Here is a 23,865-nt window from a genome sequence, read left to right on the forward strand (position 1 = left end):
ACCTGCAGAGATCCAGCTACCTCTGAACACAGGGAGTTCTAGCAAGGCACTGGCTGCCCATCATATAATTACCTGTAAGGTGAGTCCATGCTGGTAACCAGCAGCAGTTTCAGTCTATTACATCATACCCCAAATATTATTTTGGATTGGATGGAACCCACAGGTACAGAGATGGCCCCTCATGTTTCTGACTACTCTGAAACACTGAGATTTTAATTAAAGCCAATGCTCACTGGGACCACAAATACACAGAAGTATTCTGTTTGGCTTCTTCACAAGGATGAAGTAGCACATTTGAGAATATTTGGAAAAAATAGTACCACTTTATAACATCATTATAAATGTGACAGTGAATGTTTTTTCAGATACTGAAATAATCTCATGGACAGGTTGTGAATTTGCTGGCTGCAACTCAATTGCCATGAACAAATTCTGTGTGGCAAGTCATGTTGAACCACTTAATTTTTACTGGAAAATGAACTAATAGTATTTTCCCCTACATTAGAAGGATTGATTAGACAGTTCCTCTCCCCATCAGGGTGTTCTGAGACATTGTCAGCATGCCATGCATTCAGACTTGCTGTAGCAATTTCTGTTCCAGTGCAGAGCTAAAGGCACAATACTTCAGCTCTCTCAGACCAAGGACTTTGTTAAAGGTTGATACTGTAATAACAGGATGAATGTTCAGCTGCTCTGACAGCCATGTTTTGTTCAGTAATTTCAGCCAGCCAACAGTGCTCTCTGACACAGACTCCTTCTTTTCCCTGCTTCATTACCATAATGTCTTCCCTCCTTGTCATCTTAATACTCAAGAGAAAGATGTAATTACTTGATAATATTTTAAAACATAGTCTAAGAGCATGTGAAGGAAAAAACCTTACTCAATTTGATGCTGTGAAAGGGCTGAAAGTCAAACTACCATCGCTCTATATGAACTCCAAGGACTAAATAACATTTTCAAACATTTGTCCTGACTTGGAACAAAATCAGCACATAGCAGTAGGAGCTCTTGAATTTATGTCTACTCAGGGAAAAATTGGTCATCCTCTGTTAACCTGAACCCCTGTGCCAGCCTAAGCAGATCAGGGCTCAATCTTTGTTCTCAGTGCATGGATTTCTGGTGGGAATGGCAGCCTCATCAATCCTGGCTAAGGAGGTGCCAAAATAAACATTATGCAAACAGTAGCAAATAAATCAAAAGAAAGACTGTAGCAATTAACTTGTCCAATGGCCTTTTTGCTGTAGGACTGAGACACTTCAGTGGTGCCAGGAGGTTTTTTCTTTGTCTGAATCGAGCTACTCACCAGTAGTAAAAAGACCTGGCTGAGAATCAGAATGCGGGCAGTTTTTTTCCCCTTATTAAAAAATAAAGAGATAAAGTCTGCCATTAGACATTCTTTACAGTATTCTGAGAAATCTTGAGCTGTTGCCTCTCACTGCTGATGCAGGGTAGGCAAATCATTGGCTGGGTGGACAGACCCCATTGTAGAGTGAGAAGAGACAACGTGGGTACCTCAGGGAGCGCTCACTGAGCTGCAAGTAGCTGCTTGTGTCATCAGGATTGTCCTCATCGTTGGCAAGCTGGGACCAGCTACCAGTGCTTTCTTCACTGCTGCTGAGATGGGTTGGAAAGTCTTCAGCTGTTTTTGTCTCTCCTATGATTTCAGCATCCGATCTGCTCTGAGGACTGTTGCTGGCAGGGTGATAGGGAAGGCACATTGATATTGTAATATAGGCAAACAAACTGCTGCCACCAATCTTCAGGCAATGCTCATTAAAGTCAACCAAGCTGCAGAATTAAGAGATCCAAAAGACTGGACAAGCTTATAATTTATATATACAGTCCAGTAGAACATATGGTCTGAAATGCTCTTAAAAAAGGATTTTCTTATGACTGCAATAAATAAACACAAACTCTAGATTTAAGTATGCATAGAAAAGTTTTAGCTCATACAAAAAGATTTAACATGTATTAAAAACCTGATCACTGTAAAGGTTTATTGCTTAGTGCACTTCAGTCAATCAGTGGTTGAAATATGTCATATATGTTAGTGCAGAGTGACAGCATTTCTTGGAAATAGGTATTGCTGCTAAATCCCTGTCCTGCTAAAGGTGAATAAGTTTCTTGACAGGGTTTTCTACTCTGATAAACTTAAAGAAATGAAAGGAGGAAAGTATTGTGGGTTGTGAATCACTAATGACTCTGAGCCTGCCATGTCCTTAGGATCTTCACTGCTTAGGCTGGGGAAGGACAAAATATTGCGACAGGTAGTCAGAAACCAGACTGAAGATGGAGCCCAGACTGAGTTTAGAAAATACAAGGTTAAGGGAAAAACGCTTTCTAATTCTGCACGCTTGACATATGTCACACGTGTGTATTTCAAATATATGTACACGTGCTCCCACAAACACACACAGAAACAAAAAAAAGAAACTCTTTTTGCTAAGTTTTCAGAGCTAAACTTGGCTTTTGATTCAAAGAAAATTAAATAATAATCAATCCCTCCAATAATTATATCACTGTAGTGCCAGAATAACAAGTAAAGCACAACTGTAGTTTCATTATATTCACATGATAGTCTGCATTTGCAATTTAGGGATTAAAGCAATGTTATGTTCTGTACTGAACCCTCTGCAGAACCTCTCTACGGAAGTTCTTGCCTTCAGACCTTTTTCTGTAGTTGAGGCATCTGCCTTCAGTTAGAGCATGAGATCACACCAGAAATTCTATTGCTCCTGAGTAATTACCTTGATTAGGCATATACTGAGACAATGTCATTGTGGATATCTCTTTTTGCCAAGCTCTCACTCTCAGTTGTTGCGTTAATGCTGGATGACAGAGATGTAGCCTGTGCAGGGAGAATGGGACTTGCTTGCCTGGAGCTCTGCTCCCCCTGGCAGTCAGCTCTGCCAAACCCCTGTGTCTCCCACCCCTGAGCCCTCGGGCACAGAACTCTGCCCCCACACTCTCTGACACGTGGGCACTGAGCAGCCAGGCGGCAGGGCAGGGGTGCTATTCACGTTCTTAGTACAGGACAGGTAGCTCCTGAAACCTGGTCCAAACCACAAGAGATTTGTGTGGGCGCTGTTTCTTGGCATTTTGGGTTTTGTTTGATTCATTATGCAATTACATCTCACACCAGTGATGCTTTGAACTGACAGTTCCCCACTTGTGAACAGTCACTTGGAACAGTTTCTGTATAACTGTGACAGGACTGGCTCTGTTGCACTACCTACGTACAAGAAACAGCTTTTTTCATCGTTGAAGGCCTGCATGGCTTTTTTTTTTTTTTTCCCCCCCTCTAATTGACTCTGTCTGCTTGATATTTTGCCTGGAGTCCTGTGTGCCTGTATCTGAACTAGCAAGTAATTTCAGGCAGTAGGAGTGAATCAAAGCAATTTCTACTGATGCTTTTATAGCTACATTATATATATTTTTAGGTTTTCACTTCAGCCTAGACTTAGTCCAGACAGCCATGCCACAAATGGTTCAGATCTGTGTGAAGAACCACTGGAGGCTTTGTCTTCCCAGCAGGGATATGAGCACATCTGGAGTGCACTTGGGCAGCTGCTATTTGAGATTGCTTTGGAAGAACTCTGCATTTCATGCTGCAAATGAGGCTGATGCACAGAAACAGAGGCAAGTTGAACTGAACTGCACAGCATTGCTGAGCCAAGAGGCTCATGCACGTGTAGCCTCTAGTTACTAATTCTGCCCTACCAATCCTATTGCTTTAAACATGTCATAGCCACGTTGGGAGCTCTGCTTCAAAGAAATGAAAAATTATGCAAGGGCTTGTAAACTGCAGAAATAACTTCATTTTCAAACCGTTAAGGTTCCCAATAGATGGATTTCTAAATTTATCTTACTAAAAGCAGGTTGCATTTTAAGGAAGAGGAAGGTTAGTGGGGGAGAGTCAGTATGAAAGACTAGTGACACCATGGTAATCATCCACCTAATTGCTGCCATACACAGGAAAGTACTTACAATCTATGTACTTTCTCACTTCAAGAGAGAAGGCACTTGTGCTTTCTCACTTCAAGCAGAGCTTTGTCAAATGCCAAAACAGAGCACTGCCTAGAATAAAATGAGCTACAAAATGGTTTCTAACACTAGCACCTGCACTCTTTCTGCCACTCTGAGATAATGGGGTGCTGCAGTGCTCCAAGAGACTGGCAGTTTAGATACCATTAAAGTAACAGATACAATGAAGTACAGTGATAAAGAGGCAGTGCCTTGAGAATGAGCATTCCCTTAACCTCAGAGCACCCACAGCAATCGTCTGCATTTGCACTGCACTCTCACACTGGGCTCACACTTTACCTTAACCAAAGCAAGCTGCAGATTTCTTAACAAAAGGAGTGCAGCTGTAAGGAGAGGGTGGTAAGCTGTGATGTAAACTCCATGAAACAGCATTAAAACAAAATGCTCTTCTTTTCCCTATCTAAATTCTACCAGAGAAGTATTGAACTAAAAGAGGTGAGGCCTACTTTTACTCTTTTATTTCCTTCACTAAAGAATTTTTATCATTTGTAGCTCCAGACTGTAAAAACAAAGTTGAACTTCAAGCTCTCAGAAGTCTGGTCTTGTTTTCAGGTACACAAAACGTTACTTGCAACAAGCATAGCAGAGAACTACAGGTGAAATCCTGCTATCTTCTGTTATACACTAGCACTGATTTTTATTTATCTATTTTTTAGTTCAGATATCAGCCTGTGCTAACTAAAAGTTTAAGTTTTTGTCCATCTTTCCTGTCTTGATTATGCGAGACTTAAACGTCTGTAGAGAGAGAACTTGTCTGTGCAGTATTAGATTTAAATCTTAAAACCGTAATGTCATATTCAATATAAGTTTTCTCCAGAAAAGTAGCACTGTGACACACGATTGGGTGATTTTATGCCAACAGAAACCTGTAGTCAAAACTTAGCCTGTTTATTTCTTTAAAAGTACCTCTCTTCTTCCTTTATCAAAATAACTCTCACTGGGAAAATAAACCAAAGACCAAAGCAATGTGCTGGCTGATTTGCTGTTTTGTCACTCACCTATTTACTGGGGAACTGGAAACCATGTGTTTCCCATCCACAGCTTCTGGAGGCTTTTCTTTGCTTTGATGCCCCTTTCCAGATGGGCCACATGAAGTTAAGGACTCCAAGTCTTTATCTGGCTCATCTCGTTGATCAGTTTCTATCTGAATTAAAGGCACTTCCCTGTGCTGTCCTGCAGGAAAGCTTCCAGGGCTCTTCACATGCTCTTTTTCCTCATCCACATCTACTTCTTCCATTTTGGGTTTCGACTGTATCTGAGTTATGCTTTGGGGATGTTTGCTTTCCAGCATGTGTTCTCGGCTTGTATAATCAAAGGAATCCTGCTGGACCACAATTAAACTTTTACCACTTTCAACAATATTTGCAGCCAGTCTTTTTGCATATTGTTCCACATGTGGTGGAGAATCACTGTAAAACTGGTCAGCCTCTGCAGCCTCTGCCTCATCTGCTATGATTTTGTTCTTGCGCATCAGCGATTCAATAGAACTGGCCCACGTCTCGTGGATCAGCATATCTGTGATCTGGTCAGTCTTGCCTCTCTGGTACAAGCATGAGTCAGACTTGCAGAGCCCCGCAGAAGCCACAGCACTGACAGGCTGGACACTTAAGGAATCTTGGCGATGGTGGGCAAACCCATCTAAGGAATTTGCCTTAATTGGAACGTTCACTGTAAGCCTGGAGCCTGATGATCTGCTGTCAGGCATCGACGACTGCCGAAAGCAGAAAGGTGAACGTAGAGAGGGTGCCAGCAAACTGCCACACCAGTCCTTTGAATTCCGAGAGGAAGGTGGATTATCTTTATTTTCCTTTTCGATTTCTCTTAGCATATACCTATAAAATTCTTCTGTTATACTTTCTGTGCTGGACTGTTTGGATGGGCAACTTGGTCTTACATTAAGATGGCCATTTTTCTTGGCTACCTGTTGCAAGGCAGAAGTTAAGATGTTGTTTGCATTTTTTCCTGCATAGTAATCCAGTAATAAATCAAAACCTCTTCCTTCGTTTTCCATCTGGTTCACCATAAATCTTGAAAATTCATCTGTAATGCTTTCACAACTAGACTGCTTTGAGACAGAACTTGTCTGGCTCAGAGAGTGACCAAAGCTGTTCATTAGGCCTAGGGTATTGAAAGAGGCTTTGGAATCTGAGTCCTCCTCTGGTATGCTCTCACAGCTTGAGGCCTTGGCTCGGCTCCATCTTTCACAGTGCAGTCTGTTCCTGGGGTGGTTTGGACCTTGCCAGATGCTATCAACCATGGAGAGTTCGGTGAGGTTCATGATCTTGGCAGCCACTTCATTTGCAAAGAGGTTGACAGAATCTGGTGTGTCCTCAAGGTTTATAGAGTCATCTACTACCCTATTCATCAATCTTTCCTTTAGCTCAGGATGCTCATCTGTTTTTCTTTTGATCTCACTAAGTCGAGGTGCCCTGTGCTTCCGAACCACAGAACCACTGGTATGGGTTTCCTTCTTCCTTTTCATGGTTCTGCATGATAAACTCTGGGTCACTAGATATTCATTGCCTTTCTTCCATGCACAGAACCAGGGCTGCTTGCCATTTGAATTTTCCAGACAAATGGCAGCTATTTCTGTTGCCATAGAAACAACTGTTTCTGCCAATTCTTCTGCAAAATCTGTTATACAATATTTGTCCCTTGAATTTTTCACCTGTAGCACAGGCTGAGAAGGAAGCAAAACATGGTTTCCTAATAAAGACAAGCTAAGTTGAACATCATTATTTAGCACAGAATCACACTTAATCTTGGCTTGGTTTTCTGTATTTATGGTGGCACTGGAAGACAGCTGTTCTTGAACACCGTGCCTGCATTCACTGTTTGCAAAGGTATTTTCTCTGTCTGAAAATGATCTGTAGTCTTTCTTCTGATGATGACTGTTACTCTGATTTGGGGATTTGTAACAGTCTCGTGCAGTTCTTTTCAGGTATCTCTTCTTGGGAGATATTTTTCCACTAAGTGTGTTATGCCCTGTATCTCCACTTGGTTCTGAATTCAATGTGGAATCTTTGTTGCTATTTACATCTTTGATATTACTTTTCCAAGTGCTTGTGACCTTTTCAAGATCTTTGATAGTACTGGTGCTGTAGGATGTACCAAATGTCTTAGCTGCAGAGTGATCAAGGGGGCTGTGTGAAGTTTCACCTGCTCTTGCCAGTGTTGGCCATCCTTCTGCTCTGGTTACTTTCTCTGCTTTTGTGCCCTCAGGAAAGAGAGGAGAACACTCTTCGACTTGCCTGATGTCGTTCATTTTCTTGCAAGTGAAATATATTATATTAAAAAGCAACTCATTTGCAGTCTCTGTGAAAATGTCTTGTGTACTTGAGCCGTTCTCTGAATGGGGTTGTAGCTGTCTCTTCTTCCTAACCTCTTCCATAGAATGTCGTAGAATAATACTGGATAAGTTTTGTGCAAGTTCATCTCTGATTACTCCATCAGCACGTGGAATATGTGGTCTTGCTGCTGTTTCAATAATTTTCCCATTTATAGATTCCATAAAATGCCCTACATTTTTGTATGTGTTGGGTTTGGTCAGAATTACAGATGCTTCTTTGAGAAGTGCCTCTGCAATGCCTTCATTCAGCTTCTCCATGCTGCTTCCTACAGCTATGCTACAATGCAGAGTAATGGCTGCAGAGGCCTGAGCAGCAGACAGAAGTCCACTGGAAGTTGCAGGGTACTTCTCCTCCTTTGTTTCCCCCAGGCCACAGATGGCTACAGCACTTGCTACTTGAGTCATGCCACAGAGCGCAGATGGGAACGAGTATTCTGTGCCAGCACAGTCGTCAAGGAGCTGTGGGGATGCTGTGTGCACCTCTTCATTAGCAGCCACTCCACTTCTAGAGTCTGTCACTTCTTGGTCCTGGCAGAATTTCTCTGCTGCCTGGGGACTGGAAATGGTTCCAATGACAGTGGCTGCACAAGCCAGAGCCACTTCCAGTGCACTTTGGTCATGTCCATTTGAATGTTCTTCCTCAAAGTAATCTGAAACTTCAGCAGAGCTTTCTGCCTCAGCCCAGTGGCTCAGGCCGGGGAAGGCAGACCCTGGCCAGTCAGGTACATTCTCAGAACTGTCTGGACTTTGCACGATGACAATCTTTGGAAGTTCGTTCCATGATCGGGAAGCAGAAAAATCTTCTGACTTACAGGAGCTTCCTACAGAGATGCTGACTGCAGCCTCCTCACTGAAACTGGGTCGAGACTGTGACAGTCTAATGAATGCATCCTGCAGAACAGATTCTGCTAAATTTGTGGCATACTGACCTGTGGTCGCCTGCTCATTTTGTGAGGGAGGATCAGTTTTCCTGATAGCTGCACCATCTTTCCCATCTGTCTTGCTGCTCTGTTTTGTTTTTGGGTCACCCAGAGGCTCCAGCTCCTCTTTAGCCATTTTGGTTACAGATACATCTTCTAACTTGAGCGCTGAGTTTTCAACCTCACTAGTAAAATTAGTAGTACTAAATGATGAAGTACCTTTTTCAGCTAATTCCTTCTGCCACAGTATTTCCTGGTCTGACTTATCTTCAGGTTGTGAGATGCCATCTTCTGCCACAAGATTCACAGTTTCAGAGACCTGAGTAGCTGCATTATCTTTATTAATACAGTTCCCTTCAAGAATGAATGGCAACCTGGCTTTTCTATAGTGAATGTTTTCAAATCCCTTTCCTTTATTTTTTTTGACATCTGAAGATGCTTCTGAAACATTTAATTTTTCATGACCTATTAAGAAAAATAAAAAATTAGTTTTTGCAGAGTAACTTCTGACTTTAAAAAGAAAAGAGCTGCACAACTGTGTACTACATTACTGCTCTGTAAAACTACTGCACAGCCAGGTATCTTGTCTTTGAACAAAAATTTAAAAATAGGAATGGCTGTCCATTTTCTAAATCTCATATGTATGAGTGCAACTTCTGTGAGCATTGCTATAGCTGTTGTGCGGTATAAACAACAGCAGAATTATCTCAGTCCCCCTGCTTTTACCAGCTTTATATTCATCAGCCTCGTTGTCATCCTCGAGGTGCTCGGAGGCCGTGAGGAAATCTTCTTCTATTGAGGACACGGAGCAGTTCGTGTCATCCTCGGGCTTTAGGACACGGGTTTCTATCTGCAGCTGCCTCTCCTGAACGAGCTCAAGTCCAACCAGAAACTTGTTTATTTCAAAAATGATGCAGCTTGCGCTGTTTCTCCTGTCCCCCCTTGCACATTGAACCAAGCAGACATCTGCCAGCCAAGGACACTAGAGGGGAAAAGAATCTCAGTTATTTAATTAAAAAAATAAGATTTATTTTAAGCTTCTCTCTCTATAAATATCTCAGGAATGTTCTGTTGCAAAGATGTGATATGATTTGTCATTTCAATGTTAGTAACAGTGTGCGGTTACATGTATGCCAAAATAAGACTCCTTGGAATGACAGCTTTTGTTATACAAGTGTTTTAGTAGAGAACCCAGCTGTATCACAGGGGATACCTGGAAATTTTGTTGAAATTGCCAAGTTGTTTGTTTTCAATCAACTTCTTGTTTTAATGACAGACTTATTTGATGTTAGTCATCTGACATGCTCTTATTAATGGCCTCACACTACCCAGTATTACCTCTCTGGCGGGGATTGTTTGTGGGCATGAATTTCTTTCCAGGATAATTTCAGTTGCAACACTTGTTTGAAGGCAGCCCTGTAAATACCAGCTGATAAGATTGTGTAGAGCAGGTCACCCTTAGTTGCTCCAGCAGACCATTTTTAAATAATGTTTTATTTTGTTTCTTTGCTGCTCTTACTCTCATTCCCTTTTTGTCCAAAGCCCCATTATCTCAGGCTGATACAACCTCCCACTGGAAATGGGGGTCCAGTGCACAATGTCCTCAGCCTTTATATACAACTGTCTTACCTAGAGAAGCTGTACAGTTAAGTTGAAAGTTGGACAGAAACTGAGAGGAAGGAACTCTTGTTATCCTCATTTTACTGATATTAAAACCGTTGGAGATTTATACAGTGACAGAGCTGAGTCGATGTCTCTGCATGGACTGTGCTTGTTGTATGGATGTACCCTGAACCAAACCCAAGATTCTGCAGCTTGTGATCTTGTGCTTTGAACTCCAGGCTCCCAGGAAAGAGTCAGGCTGGGTGGGACCAACTTTGGATTAGATTGAGGTGAAAGTTTTAGGCTCTGCAAAAGATGCCCTGGACCCCCTGGGTATTTGCACAGTATCTAACATAAGCTGGCCCCATCCTGGACCTTTTGTCTTTGACTGTGAATGCAAAGCAAGTATCTACTAATAAAGAGAGTGGGATGAGTGTTATGCTGGATTAACATGTTTATTAGCCTGTTCTTCCTTTCCACCTGAACAATATGTCTGAACAGAAAACCAGGTAAATTAGTGTGCTAAAACAGAAAAGATAGATTAGATAGCTGCTACGAAATTGAACCAGACTTGGCCCTACCCTCCCTGAAGGATCAAGTGCTAATGTGGCTTAAAGCATTACCAGCTGCAACCCAGACGTCTGCAGGATCCAGAGGGAACAGCAGGATCCCTTAGCTATCTTTGTGTACATGGAGTGTGTCCCCTCACCGTGCACCACACACTTAAATCTGTCTGACAAAAGTCTGTTTGTATGTTTGCAAACTTCCACTCATCTCAAATTGATCTCAGGTCTTTGCTTTCAGGTTCCTTTTTCCCATTTTCCAAATTCCATCCTTCACAGGCATGATGTGATCTTAAAGATTAGTTTGACTCCTACCTGGGGAACTTCATAATCGGCCTGAAGGTTTCCTGATGTTAATCCACTCAGCAGGACTATTTCATTTTCCTTTGGTGGCTGTACGTTCATCGAACTGATGAGTTTGGGGAGATTGGGCGAGACACTGATCAACTTCTGTAGTATGAAAGAGAGATGTTGCTCTCAGGTAATGAAGTCTGAGTTGCACAGTTATAAATATTAAAATGAAATATCACTTATAGGCATCCCTTTAGAAAACTCACTTGAAAGGATTACTTCAAGTAGATTATGAATAGAACTGGCAGCATTAAAATGCACATTCTCTTTCTTTTGAAATACCAGACAAGACAAGGATGACAGTGTAAACTTTTGCTCAAGTGTCCAGCAGGACAATCTGCCATTCTTCACACTGTCATGTGCTAAACAGCTTGATTGGACAGGTGCATCTAGATGCTTCCTATGACATGTGGGTTCCTTAGAGACTGTGAAAACAGTGTCTCTCTTATGGTCTGAAACAGAAAAGCTTCAGTAGGTATGGTAATGAGAACAGGGCACATCTTCCTGTTTTCCTCTAGGCATATGACCAGCAAGAAACCAGTGGAAGTTACCTGGAAATTGCCGACCAAATTGATGCAATGCTAAATATGGAAGGACAGAAATGTCAGAGATATGTGAAATATGCCTTTCTTTGCTGTTACACTGCATACCTTCATGACCTTCCATTTGTAATGACACAGTCACTCCCTACATGTTATGTATTTGTTAGAGGTGAAAGCAGTAAGTCACAGCATCAGTGATGCTACACAGGAGATCTGTACTTCCCCCAGTGCGTGCAAGGGACATTTGTGCTCCTTTGTGTACAAAGGTGAGGCCAAGAAGACAACACCTACTCTGAGAGTACAGTTGTCTCTGCCAAGGATCTTGGTGTGCTTGTTCTGTGAACAGAGAACCAAGGCTGACCCCTTACAGCAGGAGCAGAGTAAATACCACCTCCATTTTCTGCACTAGCACGGTCCATGTGTTAGTGCAGAACATGTGACAAAGCCCTTCAGGGAGTGCAGATCTTGGGTACCCAGCCATCTGCTTCAGTTACTAACCAAGGCAACAATACTTCACTGTTCTTTATTTTCATCCTCAAAATACTAAGCTTGCAGTACTCTTATTTTTCCCCGGATTGAATTAGATGTAATAAAACTTTCTGGCTTAAAAAGCTAAATCAGTATTGGGGAACAGTTCACTTTTCAGTGGACTGATCTTCAGATGAGACTAAGTATTTTTATGTGACATAACTGAATTCAGTGCTTCAATTCAGTCTGATGATTCGCTGCAGTATAAAAATGTTCTCATCTTTTTTTTTTTTTTTTTAATTATAACCTTTCTGTTATCACAAACACTTCCTGAAGTATCTCTATTTTTCTACTGCCCAAATTGCCACATTTTATCAGATTTCTTAGGTAGGAAATTACGGCATTTGACATATCTTTTACTTCACTTCTCTACCTTTTGTTCAGAAAAAAAAAGAAGTCTGGAAACATCACTGTTTTACACAAAACCCTCAGTTTAACCCAGTCCAAGATTCAATCTAACACAAAATCCTAGCAGTACCTATTAGTAAACCAAGTACCTATTAGTAAATAGTTATATATTTCGTATGAACAACAGCTGTGCTACCGTCTTCAAAATTCTTCTAAGAAATGCTTTCACCACACCAGTGTATTGTATAAAATTCCACACCACTCAATGCTAATTTACAAAACCTGCTTATTATACACAAAAATGGGGATGAGGGTGTTTCCTCTTGGAAAAGAATGTATAGCACCTGTGCTAGCAGAGAATTTTTATTACCTACACTGAAAACTGAGTAACAGATGTCTAGTTCTAAGACTGAGAGAGAAACTTTTGGTGTCTCCTCTTATATTTTTTCCTCAACAAACACTCTAAACAACAATAAAACCACTGCTCATTAGAAGACAACCAGTGCTTCTGTGGTTTCAGTAAAGTAAAACCTCTCAAGATGTTCTGCACAGTTAACCTGCTGATTCAATAGAAAAATAATATTTCTGCAAGATGGCACATTTATTTTTGACAACTGAATTTTCACAGATGCAGAATGCAGAAAACAGCAGAGAAAAACTGTTCCTGCTAATGAATGACTTGCAGGAGGCATCAAGGTCCCAGCACTGGTTGTTCTATGAGCTAAAAGTGTTTTCAGCAAATGAACTGTAATGGTTTAACCAAGGTACTCCCTGGGTACTGTCAGGAGATACTACCTGTGTTTACTCACTACATCTTGCTTCGCTATTGGTGTGTCAAACATGGGCACCAAGCCAGGATGATGAAAAGGAACTGATAAAGGAAGATGTAAGCATAAAACTGACATCAGACCATATCTTTAGAATGTGACTTCTGCTTTTTTTTTGGAATGGTAATGTGTATTAAATATCATATCATGATGCAGTTTGTCTCAGTATTTGTATAATAACCAAGGGGGTTTTTTTACTTCTTATAAATCCCTTTTTTCCTACCCTCATAACTTTCAGTTAAACAGATAAAACACACCTCTAGTTCTGTTTTATCTAGACCCTCTCTTCAAGACCATATATACCTATGTGGAGTTTGACTAAGACTCAGCTGAACAAGACCTATATGAGTGGAAGATTTTCAAAGGCTTTTTGGCAGTAGGACAGAGAAAGGAATCAGAAACTGGTGGCGGAGCAGGACACCAGAAACTCTGTTTATGTAGTATTATGCCAAATTAAAAAAAAAAGGGATGCATGACATGTCCATGTTCACTTCTCTGATAAAAGCAAGAAATATATAACTGCTGTGAATTCAGACTGCAACAATCCATTACATATTTATAGGACGGGAATAAGTAATCCTATGTAACATGGTCCAGTGTTGAGACAATTTCAGATTCCTTACGCATTGCTCTCTGTAAGGGTTAAAAATCTAGGATTGGCTTTGATTTGTTCATAGAATTTTCATCTGTATTTTTACTGGAGAGTCCTAGTGTGCCTGACTAGATCCACCGTGCATGTTTTTAAGACCTAAGCAGTTACCTGTTTCACTTGCTCATCGTTGCAATCATCTCTGTTGGCATCTAAATTCACAAAACAAACCTGTAATAAGAGAGAAAAAGAAGCAGCACCTTATAAAGTTGTATTAGAGTGGCAGCAACCCTTTTAAAGTCAGTATGTTTTCATTTTCTAGCCTTGTAGCTGAATCTGTGAAGCCTTTTTCTAACACAAGCAATGTAGAAAGGTTAGCAAAAAAGAACAGTGGCGTAGATGCTAGGAAAGGAGGGAAAACGGAGTAAGAGTCATGACTTTCTCTGTACTGACAATTGGCTTGTCTGATGAATGAGAAAATGTTGCAAATAATCTGTAATACAGAGGATGTTAGTAAAGGTAGAGGAAATGTTAAAAATACTTTTCATTTTCTATCAGATAAATTCTTCATGTCTTGCTTTTCCAATGACTTCTTTCCAGGCACTTGTTGCTAAATGTTTCATAAGTGCAATTTTGAGTTGCTTTTAGAGTTTTTCTGCACACCATGTAAGTACTGGAGTATTTTTCTAAGTCTATACAGAAGTTTAAAACTTTATGAAAGTGATTTTTTAGCATTGGTTCGTGAGCCAATATTCAACCAGAAGTTTTCAGCACTGCTAACTGGGCACCAGCACAGGTATAGAACAGCTTAACTGCCTGGTGAGTACCTGATTCACCAGAAAGTCCTGCTTTTGATGACAAGGGGTTTTGCCCCTTCTTTGATTATTATGAGTTTCAGCAACTATTTAATGGATGTGAGATTGACTTAACCAGAAACTTCAGATCTAAAGACTAGTTAATTTCCGAAGAGTTTTATTTTATTATATGCCTACTTGAAGGCCATTTTCTAATGAGAAAATCCTTCCTTCAGCTCTGAGTTAGAAGCAGGGACTTCAAAGCTAGGCTGACTGTAAAGTTTATGAGAGTTTGGTGCTGTCCTCATTTAAACTAAAACCTAAAAAATAAAAATTCAAGGCTCAGCTAAAGCCTAACACCCGATTCCAAAGAAATTGCAGATCCAAAATTTAACATAAAAGAGCTGAGTGATTTTTTTTTTTTTTTTGCTTCTTTTTCAGCGAAGAGGAAACACTTCTTTCCCTAATTCTATGTAAATATCCCATAGAAAATGAAAATGCTCTAAATTACCCCCTTCACCAACAGTGTGGTGTTAGGCAACCGAGCTCCTGTTGTGTGCCTGCTTTTACACCAAGATAACCCTGGTTTCAGTTGATACATGCACATGCCATATGTACAGATTATGGCCATCTGCAGTAACAGCCAGCACAGCAGATGGAAAGATCCAGCCAGTGCTCCCATTATAAACCAAAAAAACACCCAGGGAAGAAGAAAGCTTTTTTTCCCTTTTAAATAGTTTAATGTCATCTTTACATGAACTCACAAACATATTTTCCAGCCCTTTTACAATTTTAGCAAAAATATTTCTGTGCCTGATAATGACAACAATTAGGATATGCCACTGTCATCTGCGGAACTTGTAAGAAATAGTTATAGGAACTTATAAGCTACAACATAGTAAAAATACCCTCTAGCAACATGGTATGGTGGTTATGTAATGTCCTAAACATGTTACAGTTGATTAGACAAACACTTCTCTTACTTTCTACTGGGTTTTCACATGTAAGCATTTCACATATCAGCAATAGGTAGTTACTAAAAAGCATTAGAAAATTACACTCTTGATTTTCACATGGACTTTCCCACAACAATATGAGATACGAGTTATGAGTCTGCAGGCACATGGAGGTGTGTTTGCTTAAGGGACCAATACCTTGGCAGCAGGGTAGGAGTGTGGGAAGGTGTGGGGCCAGTTTCGAGTCCTCCCCAGCATGGTCACCCCATGCTGAAGGCAGGGCTGTTACTGAGGAGTGTTGTGAAAAAGCTGCACCAGGGGCAGTTGTGTCTTTGGGCCTTCCAGCCAAACACCTGATTCTCTGGTAAACCTCGGTTTGCCCTTTGCTCCATCCATGTTGGGATGATGGCTCATGACTTTGCTGTGATGAACACTGGCACTGCTACCAGTGACAGCGACTGCCATCCTAAAGCCAGGCCCTCTCCACGCAGCCAAAACAATCATCATCTCTGGTTCAGGTGGTGTGCATAGCATATAACTCACTAATGCCTCAGCAGAGGAAGCCTCAGTGTAAGTAGGATTATCTAGTATTTTAAGTCCCATTCTCTTTCTTTCCCTTTTTTTAAAAATTGATTTTCAGAACCTAATGAACTTGCACTATAAAACCTATGGCAGTACTGAATCCAGTTTCCAAATACACCTGTCAAATTCCACTGGCATTGATTTATTACACTGCCAATGCAGTCTTTCAGCATTTTCTGTCCTGCGGGTTTTGCAGTTTTAATTATAGGCAATTTTTGAACAAAAACAGTTTGACAGTGGTAAAAGACACTGAAGAACTCATTTACCCTTTGCTGTGAGCAGGAGCCAGGACTAGATGGGGAGGTACTGTAACCATAAATTAACTCTACATTTCCGTCCTGACATGCTCTGCACTACTGCTTTCTTCTAGGAAGTTCACTGTGAGGGTATTTTTCTTGGAGATCCTTCACCAGTGGTGCTCAAAGAGAAAATGATCTATTATGAAAAAATCACTCACTGTTTTCTGCTTACGTAATACAAGTTTTAAGCTCTCATTAGCTTGCACTGCTTGATTAACTTCTAGTAATTATCAGGGGCACCTCCATCAAAACAAGGCAAAACAACACTAGAGAAGAATTAATAATCTTTAGGATGGAAATACTGAATAGATTATGAAGAAAGAGGCCAGGTCAGGTCAGGATTTGCTAACCTCAATTTATTTCTGATTTTTTTTTTTCTTTGTATCAGATGCAGCCTAATTGAGCTGTAATCCAGCCTTCTCCTCATCACAGTATCTTTAAATGTCAGTCCTTTCCCAGCCACTTCTTTACGCTTCACATCCTTGACTTCCCACAAACACCTTTTCAGTTCCAAAGTGTGTCTGCTTTCCACTGACGCTGATCTACTGTCTGGAAACCATGCAGAAACTTCAAGATGTTCTCTCTTTTTTTCTGTCTCAGGAAAATACTTATTTAGGAGGGAGAAAACAACAAAATTTAAATGGTGTTGCATAATACAAAAAGGAAACAACCCACCACCCAAGTTCAGGCTTTATACAGTGAGATAGTCACCCACAACTTCCCAGGTAGGTGCTAGTATCTACTTTCTGTTGAGTAGTGTTTCCAAGTTTAGAAATCCCATTTGCTCAAGAGAGAAAAGTGCTGTTCTTCTGGTGAACATGTACCACTGCATTGAAATGCAGAAAAAAGCAGGATGCTACATGTCCCTAAACCATTTAATGCACAGGCACATTGTAAATAGCAACTCTTGCACTATGCAGATTCTTGTACATTAATAGCACAGATATGGGTCTGACCCTCAACCCTCCTCTCATCAAACTCTCCAAGTATTTCTACTAGAATAGTACCAGGCAGGGTATCATCACCAACTTGCTAAGCTCTTGAAGAAGTCTTTACTTTCCAGGATCATATAAAAAGCAAATAGAGAAACTTTGTTTCTGCTTTTTCTTCCCTATTTTGCATGATAATTTCTATGACTGGTAAGAGGTGCATAGGGTAAATTCTCTAGACCAGTGAAGTCCTGAAATCTGCTCTTGAGCTGATGTAGAAATTATGTAGACAACTTCTTAAAAGAACTATATATTAAGAAACTATTTTATAAAGTATTTAAGGATATAATGTACACACAGTATATTTTCCTCACTGACAAATGGCCTCAGGATATAGTTAACCTGGTAAGCAAAGTGAAAGCCACAGTCCTGTGTTCTGTTGTGTGAAGGACTGTGGTCAACACTTGCTTGAAGTGCTGCAGGAGGTGGGCTTTTTTCCCCCCATAAAATCAAATACATCTACATTATACCACCCTCCCAAAAAATTTCAATATCTATTTTAAAAGAAAGGAAGTTAAACTGAAGAGACAAGACTCGAAAATGAGAGCTATATACAGATGGCTTGTGCAACCTGAATTTTACCTCATATGCCCACATTTATGCAAGGCAGTATTGCCTGATTCAGTGAACAGGAAGCCTGTAAAATGGGGGAAAATTATGAAGAATCAGAGTACTGCGTATCTGCCATTTTCTAGCATTTAAGCCTATGACTTTGTAACCTAAAGGACACTCCTAAACACTGTTTCTTAGTTTCTAATCCATCAATTTCTGGATTACAACAACACAGTTATAGACAGTATCAAAATGGTAGCAGGACTATATCCAGGTGACACAAACTGCTTAATCCCTGTCATTCCCTGTCCTTCCACCACTGTACCCGTCCATCTGATCCTCAGCTTTGGCCTAGGGGTCACCAGCAGGCTGAGTTTGGTGCCACACATCTCAGCAGAGGCTAAAGGTCTGTGTATGCATTTGGATTTGCAGCAGAACTGTGTAGAACGCTCCATGTTCTGTGCCATCGTGGTTGGTATGTCAGGATGTAAAGGCTGTCTAGAAAATGAGCTTACAGAGTCTTTATCTCCCAGGTCTGCGCTGTTCTGCTTTTCCCATCCTCTTCCTGACACATCACTGAGTCAACTCATGCCAGGTGCCAATTCAGACAGCCCAGGAGACAGTCAGAGGAAACAACTGGTTTGGGACTGCTCTGTAATCTGCCCATAAAACTCAATTTCCTACAAACAGAACTGAAAAAGGTAATTAGCCCCAGGAGATACCTCAGGAGAAAGTAGTTCTGAGCAGGCAGTTCCTGGGTGCCGAGTTAAAATAGTTTTAATGCCTAAACCTGAGAATGTGCAGGATACATGTTGAACATGAGAAGGTGAGCAACTGCTGAGCCCAGGATTGAAGGTGGTTTTATATAAAAAACCCATTAAAGTGCTGGTAGGAACGCAGTCCTCAAGGACAGAGAACTGCAGCAGTGACTGCAGCTCCACAGCAGGAAAGGCAGGATCAAACTGTGCTGCCCCTCACAGTTAGAGCTTCCACATGCCCTCAGTAGGGATTTTGTTCCCTTTAAATGTTACCATCTGTTGCTAAACAGAACCTAGTGGCAGGAGCAGAAGGCAGCTGTATGTCAGGACAGACAGCTGAGTCCTCTCTGTCCTGGTTTGGGTCACCAGGTATGAAGCTCTCCCAATGCCACTGTTAAATTAACATGCACCTCATTGTGCTTCTTTGCATCGTGCCTTGTTTGTGAATGACATGCATCTCACACAAATGCAGTGATGTTCTGATTATTATTTAGCATTATCCTTTGAAATACTAAAGGCTTGGCGTTTTACTCCCATATTGTTTTCTCTCCATATTTTGGGCAGGTATTGTTTATTCTCAGGATGTGTGTTGCTTCTTATACACTATTGTTCTGAACACTTTATCCCTTTTTAAATGTAGGACTGTGAAGGTGCATTTTGTGAAGAGGGTGACTGAATTTTACATCAACTGTGATTGCTATGACAGTTGTTTTAAGGACTTAATGGAATCTTTGATCACAATAATTTCTGTTCTTAGCAAAAACTCTGTGATAGGATGGCAGTTTTGGAATTCTGAGCCTACTCTCATCCTAATTTCATCTCTGCAAAGTAGAAAAACTATACAGTTGCTCTAAACTTCTATTAGACGTAAGTCTGAGTCTCCTGGCTTTACAAAGATTAGATCACTGTAATTTCCCCACAGCACAATAACAGAATAGAGCTGCTCCAAGGCATTGCTCACTGGAATGGTGACTATTTCAGAGAACCTACAGATGCGTGATGGGCTCCCTCAGGAGCTGAAGTCGGCGAAAGCCCGAGGAAAAAAATATTGTTTTACCCTGTACTTCTGAGCCAAAGTAAACTGTAACCCACAGAAAATATCAAAGGAGTGGCAACGTGCCAGATGTTGTCCAGAAATTTGCTGTGAGCTTTGTGTCTTTGAAAATGACCAGAATCACTCATATATTTTGACTTATATTAGGACAGCATAAAATGCCTTTTCCAGCAGATTGTATCCATACAGCAGTTTGTGTGACAGGAGCATTTGTTTTGATGGTTAGCAAAATGCTGATCTGCAAAGCTCCCAAACAGAACTTTGCATTTATTTTCACTTGTCTTATTTATGCTAATGTGATGGCTAAATAAAAACTCTTGGACTTCTTGTGATATACAGACATAAATGTGTATATATATATATTTACTGTCTATAAGATCCTCTAATCATTGACCTCTCTGTTCTTTAAAATTGAAGTTTCTTAAATCTTGTAATCCCATTAATCCCAATAGAGTTCCAAGTACCTTTTTTTTTTTTAGAAACATAAAAACAAATAGCTATGAAATGATGATTTCTAAATGAATGTTCTAAAATGTCACATAAGATCATCCATTAGCTAATAATTTTGGAGATCCTAGGAATTTTTTTATCATCTAGCCCTGGTAGGACTTGTGTGAAAGAAGGCTGATGGCAAATTTTTTTTGGAAGCTTGTGACTTTGGTCACTTCACCGCAGTTATTTACTAAAAGAAAACTTTCCTAACTGATACTGGAGGCTCGTATGGCTGCAACTCTCAGTATAAATTCTGCAATACAGTTCTGATTCATGTGCTGAAAAGCTGCTGTTAGGTTTTCCCTGTGACTCAGGCTTTGGAGAGTACAAGTCTCCCTACATTGCATCTTCGGACGTTTGGGCTCTTGGGCAAATTCACTGCATTTGATGGGAATCTTGCTGTCAACCACTCTGTGACTGCCCCAATGAATATGCACATGTTGGGTGTAAAACTTCCTTCACAAAAATGACTTTGCACACATCAAGGCCAGGAGCAATATCCAGCCTAATATTTCTACCCTTTGCTTGTCTCTCATTACCATTACAAAGTTAATTTTTTTTTCTCTGTCACCATTTTAATTTATAGACTGGCATCAAAAGGAGTTTTTACTGCAGAATGAATAGAAAGTATAACTGCAAGACTACAGAGTCAATGTACATTTCTGTAAATCTTATATGCCTGCATTAATCTTCTTTTTTTTAATAGGTCTTATTATGCTTATTTATTTTTTTTCTTTCCATACCATTTAAATGTTAAGTAGAATCTCAGAGGACTAGATAATATGACTGTGACAGTTAACAAATCTGATTTCAAGGCTAGTCCAAATAAAAAAATGATAAATATAAACCAATAAACCATAATTGATACCATCATTTAGCTTTGTTCAAGTTGATCTTGACTTTTTCCATTTCCTGTATTTGAAAATTGTTGGTATGGAAAAATTATGGTTCCATCAGACCCTTGCAGGAGGTGGTATTTTAAAGGAGGATTTTTTCATGAGCAAAATAATAAGTAGTAACTTGAAATCTGTTTGTGGGTTGCTCAGAAGCCAGTCCTGCACCTCATCCTTTTCCTGCATCCTCTGACCTCCTTCTCAGCAGGGCAGGCCTGTTACTGAAATACAAGCACAGTCTGGAGCAATATGTCAGTGACCAGGCTGCTCCAGAAAGAAAAAGATAAACCTTTATAATACACTACTTTGAAAATTTAGACATTTCCAGGGAAAAGATTTCATAGAAAATGTTCAAACTTCAAATTAACAAAATGCAATGATGCAATAAAATTTTAACTGTTGTGGTTAACTATAGGCCAAACTCAGCAGAAACAGAGGTCAGTCCCAGAAGGTTTTGCTTAAAATGACTGAAACCATCACTGGCTAAGAATAATGTCCCAAATGCACCAAAAAATATAAAATATTCAATGGTTTGGAAAAATAAGCTATTTAACAATGAAACCAAGGTGAAAGACCAACTCCCTGCAGCCCCAAATTCTGATTGTCTTGGCAGTGTCTGCCCAGACTAGTTTTGGTAAGCCAAGAAATATAACTGCCTGCAGTCTACAAAGCCAAACAGATGAATTCTTTTATCCTATAAGCAACTGAAGCAGGAAATTATGATGATATTTGATTTACAGAGAAGAGAACATTGATGATACATTAGTAAAGGAACGCTCAGATTTCTGGGACAGTTGAGTATTTGCTTACTGTTTTCTTTAACACACCTAGATACTTTTATTTGGTACAGCATTGCTCTAACCTACTATAAAAATCAATTATTTTTCACAAAGACATTTGTATGTCGTGTAGAAGCACAAAATGAGATTAAAGCATTTTAAGTACTTAAATCCATTCTGCTTATCTGTGCACAGCAAACTGTTCTGTGGTGCTCTACAGGATTTTTCAGTACTTGAGAAAGATGAGGAAGTGAATGTGGTTAAGCCTAATTAAAAAATGCAAATAATTTTGCTAAAGATGTCAAGTGAAAATACTCCATAGCAGTGACTATGACAGAATGATCAGACTCAAGTTCAACCTGCTCCAGGTCTCTGGGCTGTCTGAACGAGCAGGTATTACCAAGGTGTAAGCATGTCGATCAGAGGATAGAAAGAGTCAATTGTGCACTCTGCAGCCACATACAGGCTGTCAGATTAGGTGCTAAAACACCAATATCTGGAACAGTGTATTTGGTTTTGGTTTTTTAAACTGAGCTAGTTCTTTCTTACTTGCCTCTATGACTCTAACAGTGCTTATCACTTCATTATAATATCCAGTATGTTCCCCCCACTATCTTTTTAAATAAAATGTTAGTATGCATAAGAACTCAGACCATGTATCTCATTTTTGTTCTGTTTTTCACACAGTGGGGCAGGTCTGCTGTGTTTTGCAGTCTCCCAGGCTTAGGTGCCTTTTGTTCTGGACTACAGTGGCAGAAGAAGGAATGGGGAGATGGCATTTTGCAGGGCAGCAGGAAAAACCAGCAGCTCCATGGCTGTCACACCTTACGAAACTCTTTCTGATAAATCTCTACTCAAAGCTTTCTGTGAAGGGATTTCAGGACTGTATCCAGTGGATCAGAAACTGCTGTCTCTAGATTAAAAACAGGCTCCTTTTCTCCTCTGATTATAAAATTCTTTACTAAAAGCAGACCATTCTGTAAGTTCTCTCTGCTTTTCAGAGAATGGGGTGAGAATTAAGGAAGGAAGCACACAGGTCTGATGATGGGTTTTGACTGAGCTCAGTCATACGATAAATATGCACCATTATACACTGTAAGAAATTAGGATTGTAAAATCTAACTGTGGATACTGAACAGCAGGAGCAGAGGAATCTTCCAGCTGCTGAAGCATTTTGTGAAGTTTTCCTTTCTCATGCTTTAGCTGAGAAACAGTGAAAGACCATTTTGTAAACTAACTCTCTATCTTGCACCTGCACGGTCTTGTTATGGTACACTAGAGAAAATATTTTGAATGGGTGTTAGAGAACCTCAGCCAATCCTTTTACGGGGTGGCTGGACAAGCGACCAATCATATCATGCTCTCTTACATACAAAGGTATATAACCTAGCTTGTATTTAATAAAATAGTTCTATTTTCTCCTTGCACTTATGTCGTGATTCTGGCCATTTCTTGGTACAACAGTGACATCTAACTGATCTGGATAATTTCCTCAGTTCTTCCTTTTCTTCACCAGGCCCATCCTGGCCCCACTTCTTCTTCTTGCTTCCTGGGTCATAAAATTAAATTTTTAAACCAAGAGCATCGTGTTTTCCCCCCTTGAGAAGGAATGTTTTATCCTTTCTTTCACAGAATTTGCATTCAGCACTCCAAATACCCAGCTACTGCTGACCACTTTTACAAGCAACAGAAATTACAGCTTTGTGATGGATATGGTTTGGTGACAGTGATGGTTTCAGTCATTATTAACCAAACCTTTTGGGACTGACCTCTGTTTCTGCTGCAGTAGACTTACACAACATCTGTCTGCTCATGCATGCTGTACAAATTGCAGGGCAACTCTGCCCCAGCTGTTAGACAGGTTATAAATAGGCAGAGCTCTGAAGCAGCAAGATTACTTGAAAAAGAAGGAATAGTACAGGTTCTTCTGCTTATGAATCAGTCTGGAAAACAGCTGGCTGTCTGACTGGCTGTGTGAGTGCTGAGATTAGAAAAGTCTGCTTATCTGTGTATTAACATCTTAAGGTTAACTTTTCAGTAGGTTGAGGTGTAA

The 23,865-nt window shown here is 40.3% G+C and overlaps 2 protein-coding genes across 12 annotated transcripts in view; one reads left to right on the plus strand and one right to left on the minus strand.

Annotated features, from left to right (window-relative positions):
• The window catches only part of DAW1 (dynein assembly factor with WD repeats 1), a 247,791-nt gene that overhangs the window by 30,082 nt on the left and 193,844 nt on the right, over positions 1–23,865 (plus strand). The window lies entirely within an intron of this gene.
• The window catches only part of LOC121671237 (SPHK1 interactor, AKAP domain containing), a 66,403-nt gene that overhangs the window by 6,025 nt on the left and 36,513 nt on the right, over positions 1–23,865 (minus strand). For all 8 annotated transcript variants that reach the window (XM_042042567.1, XM_042042560.1, XM_042042563.1 and 5 more), the window contains 5 exons: positions 13,836–13,895; positions 10,795–10,929; positions 9,041–9,296; positions 5,044–8,779; positions 1,514–1,693 (listed from right to left, as the gene is read on the minus strand). In XM_042042567.1, the coding sequence (XP_041898501.1) occupies positions 1,514–1,693; positions 5,044–8,779; positions 9,041–9,296; positions 10,795–10,929; positions 13,836–13,895 (4,367 nt within the window). The remainder of the gene's footprint in view (positions 1–1,513; positions 1,694–5,043; positions 8,780–9,040; positions 9,297–10,794; positions 10,930–13,835; positions 13,896–23,865) is intronic.

Source organism: Corvus kubaryi, unplaced genomic scaffold (assembly GCF_017639235.1).
Source record: "Corvus kubaryi isolate FWS band 111438036 unplaced genomic scaffold, C.kubaryi_AGA036_p1.0 37397, whole genome shotgun sequence".
NCBI lineage: Eukaryota > Metazoa > Chordata > Aves > Passeriformes > Corvidae > Corvus > Corvus kubaryi.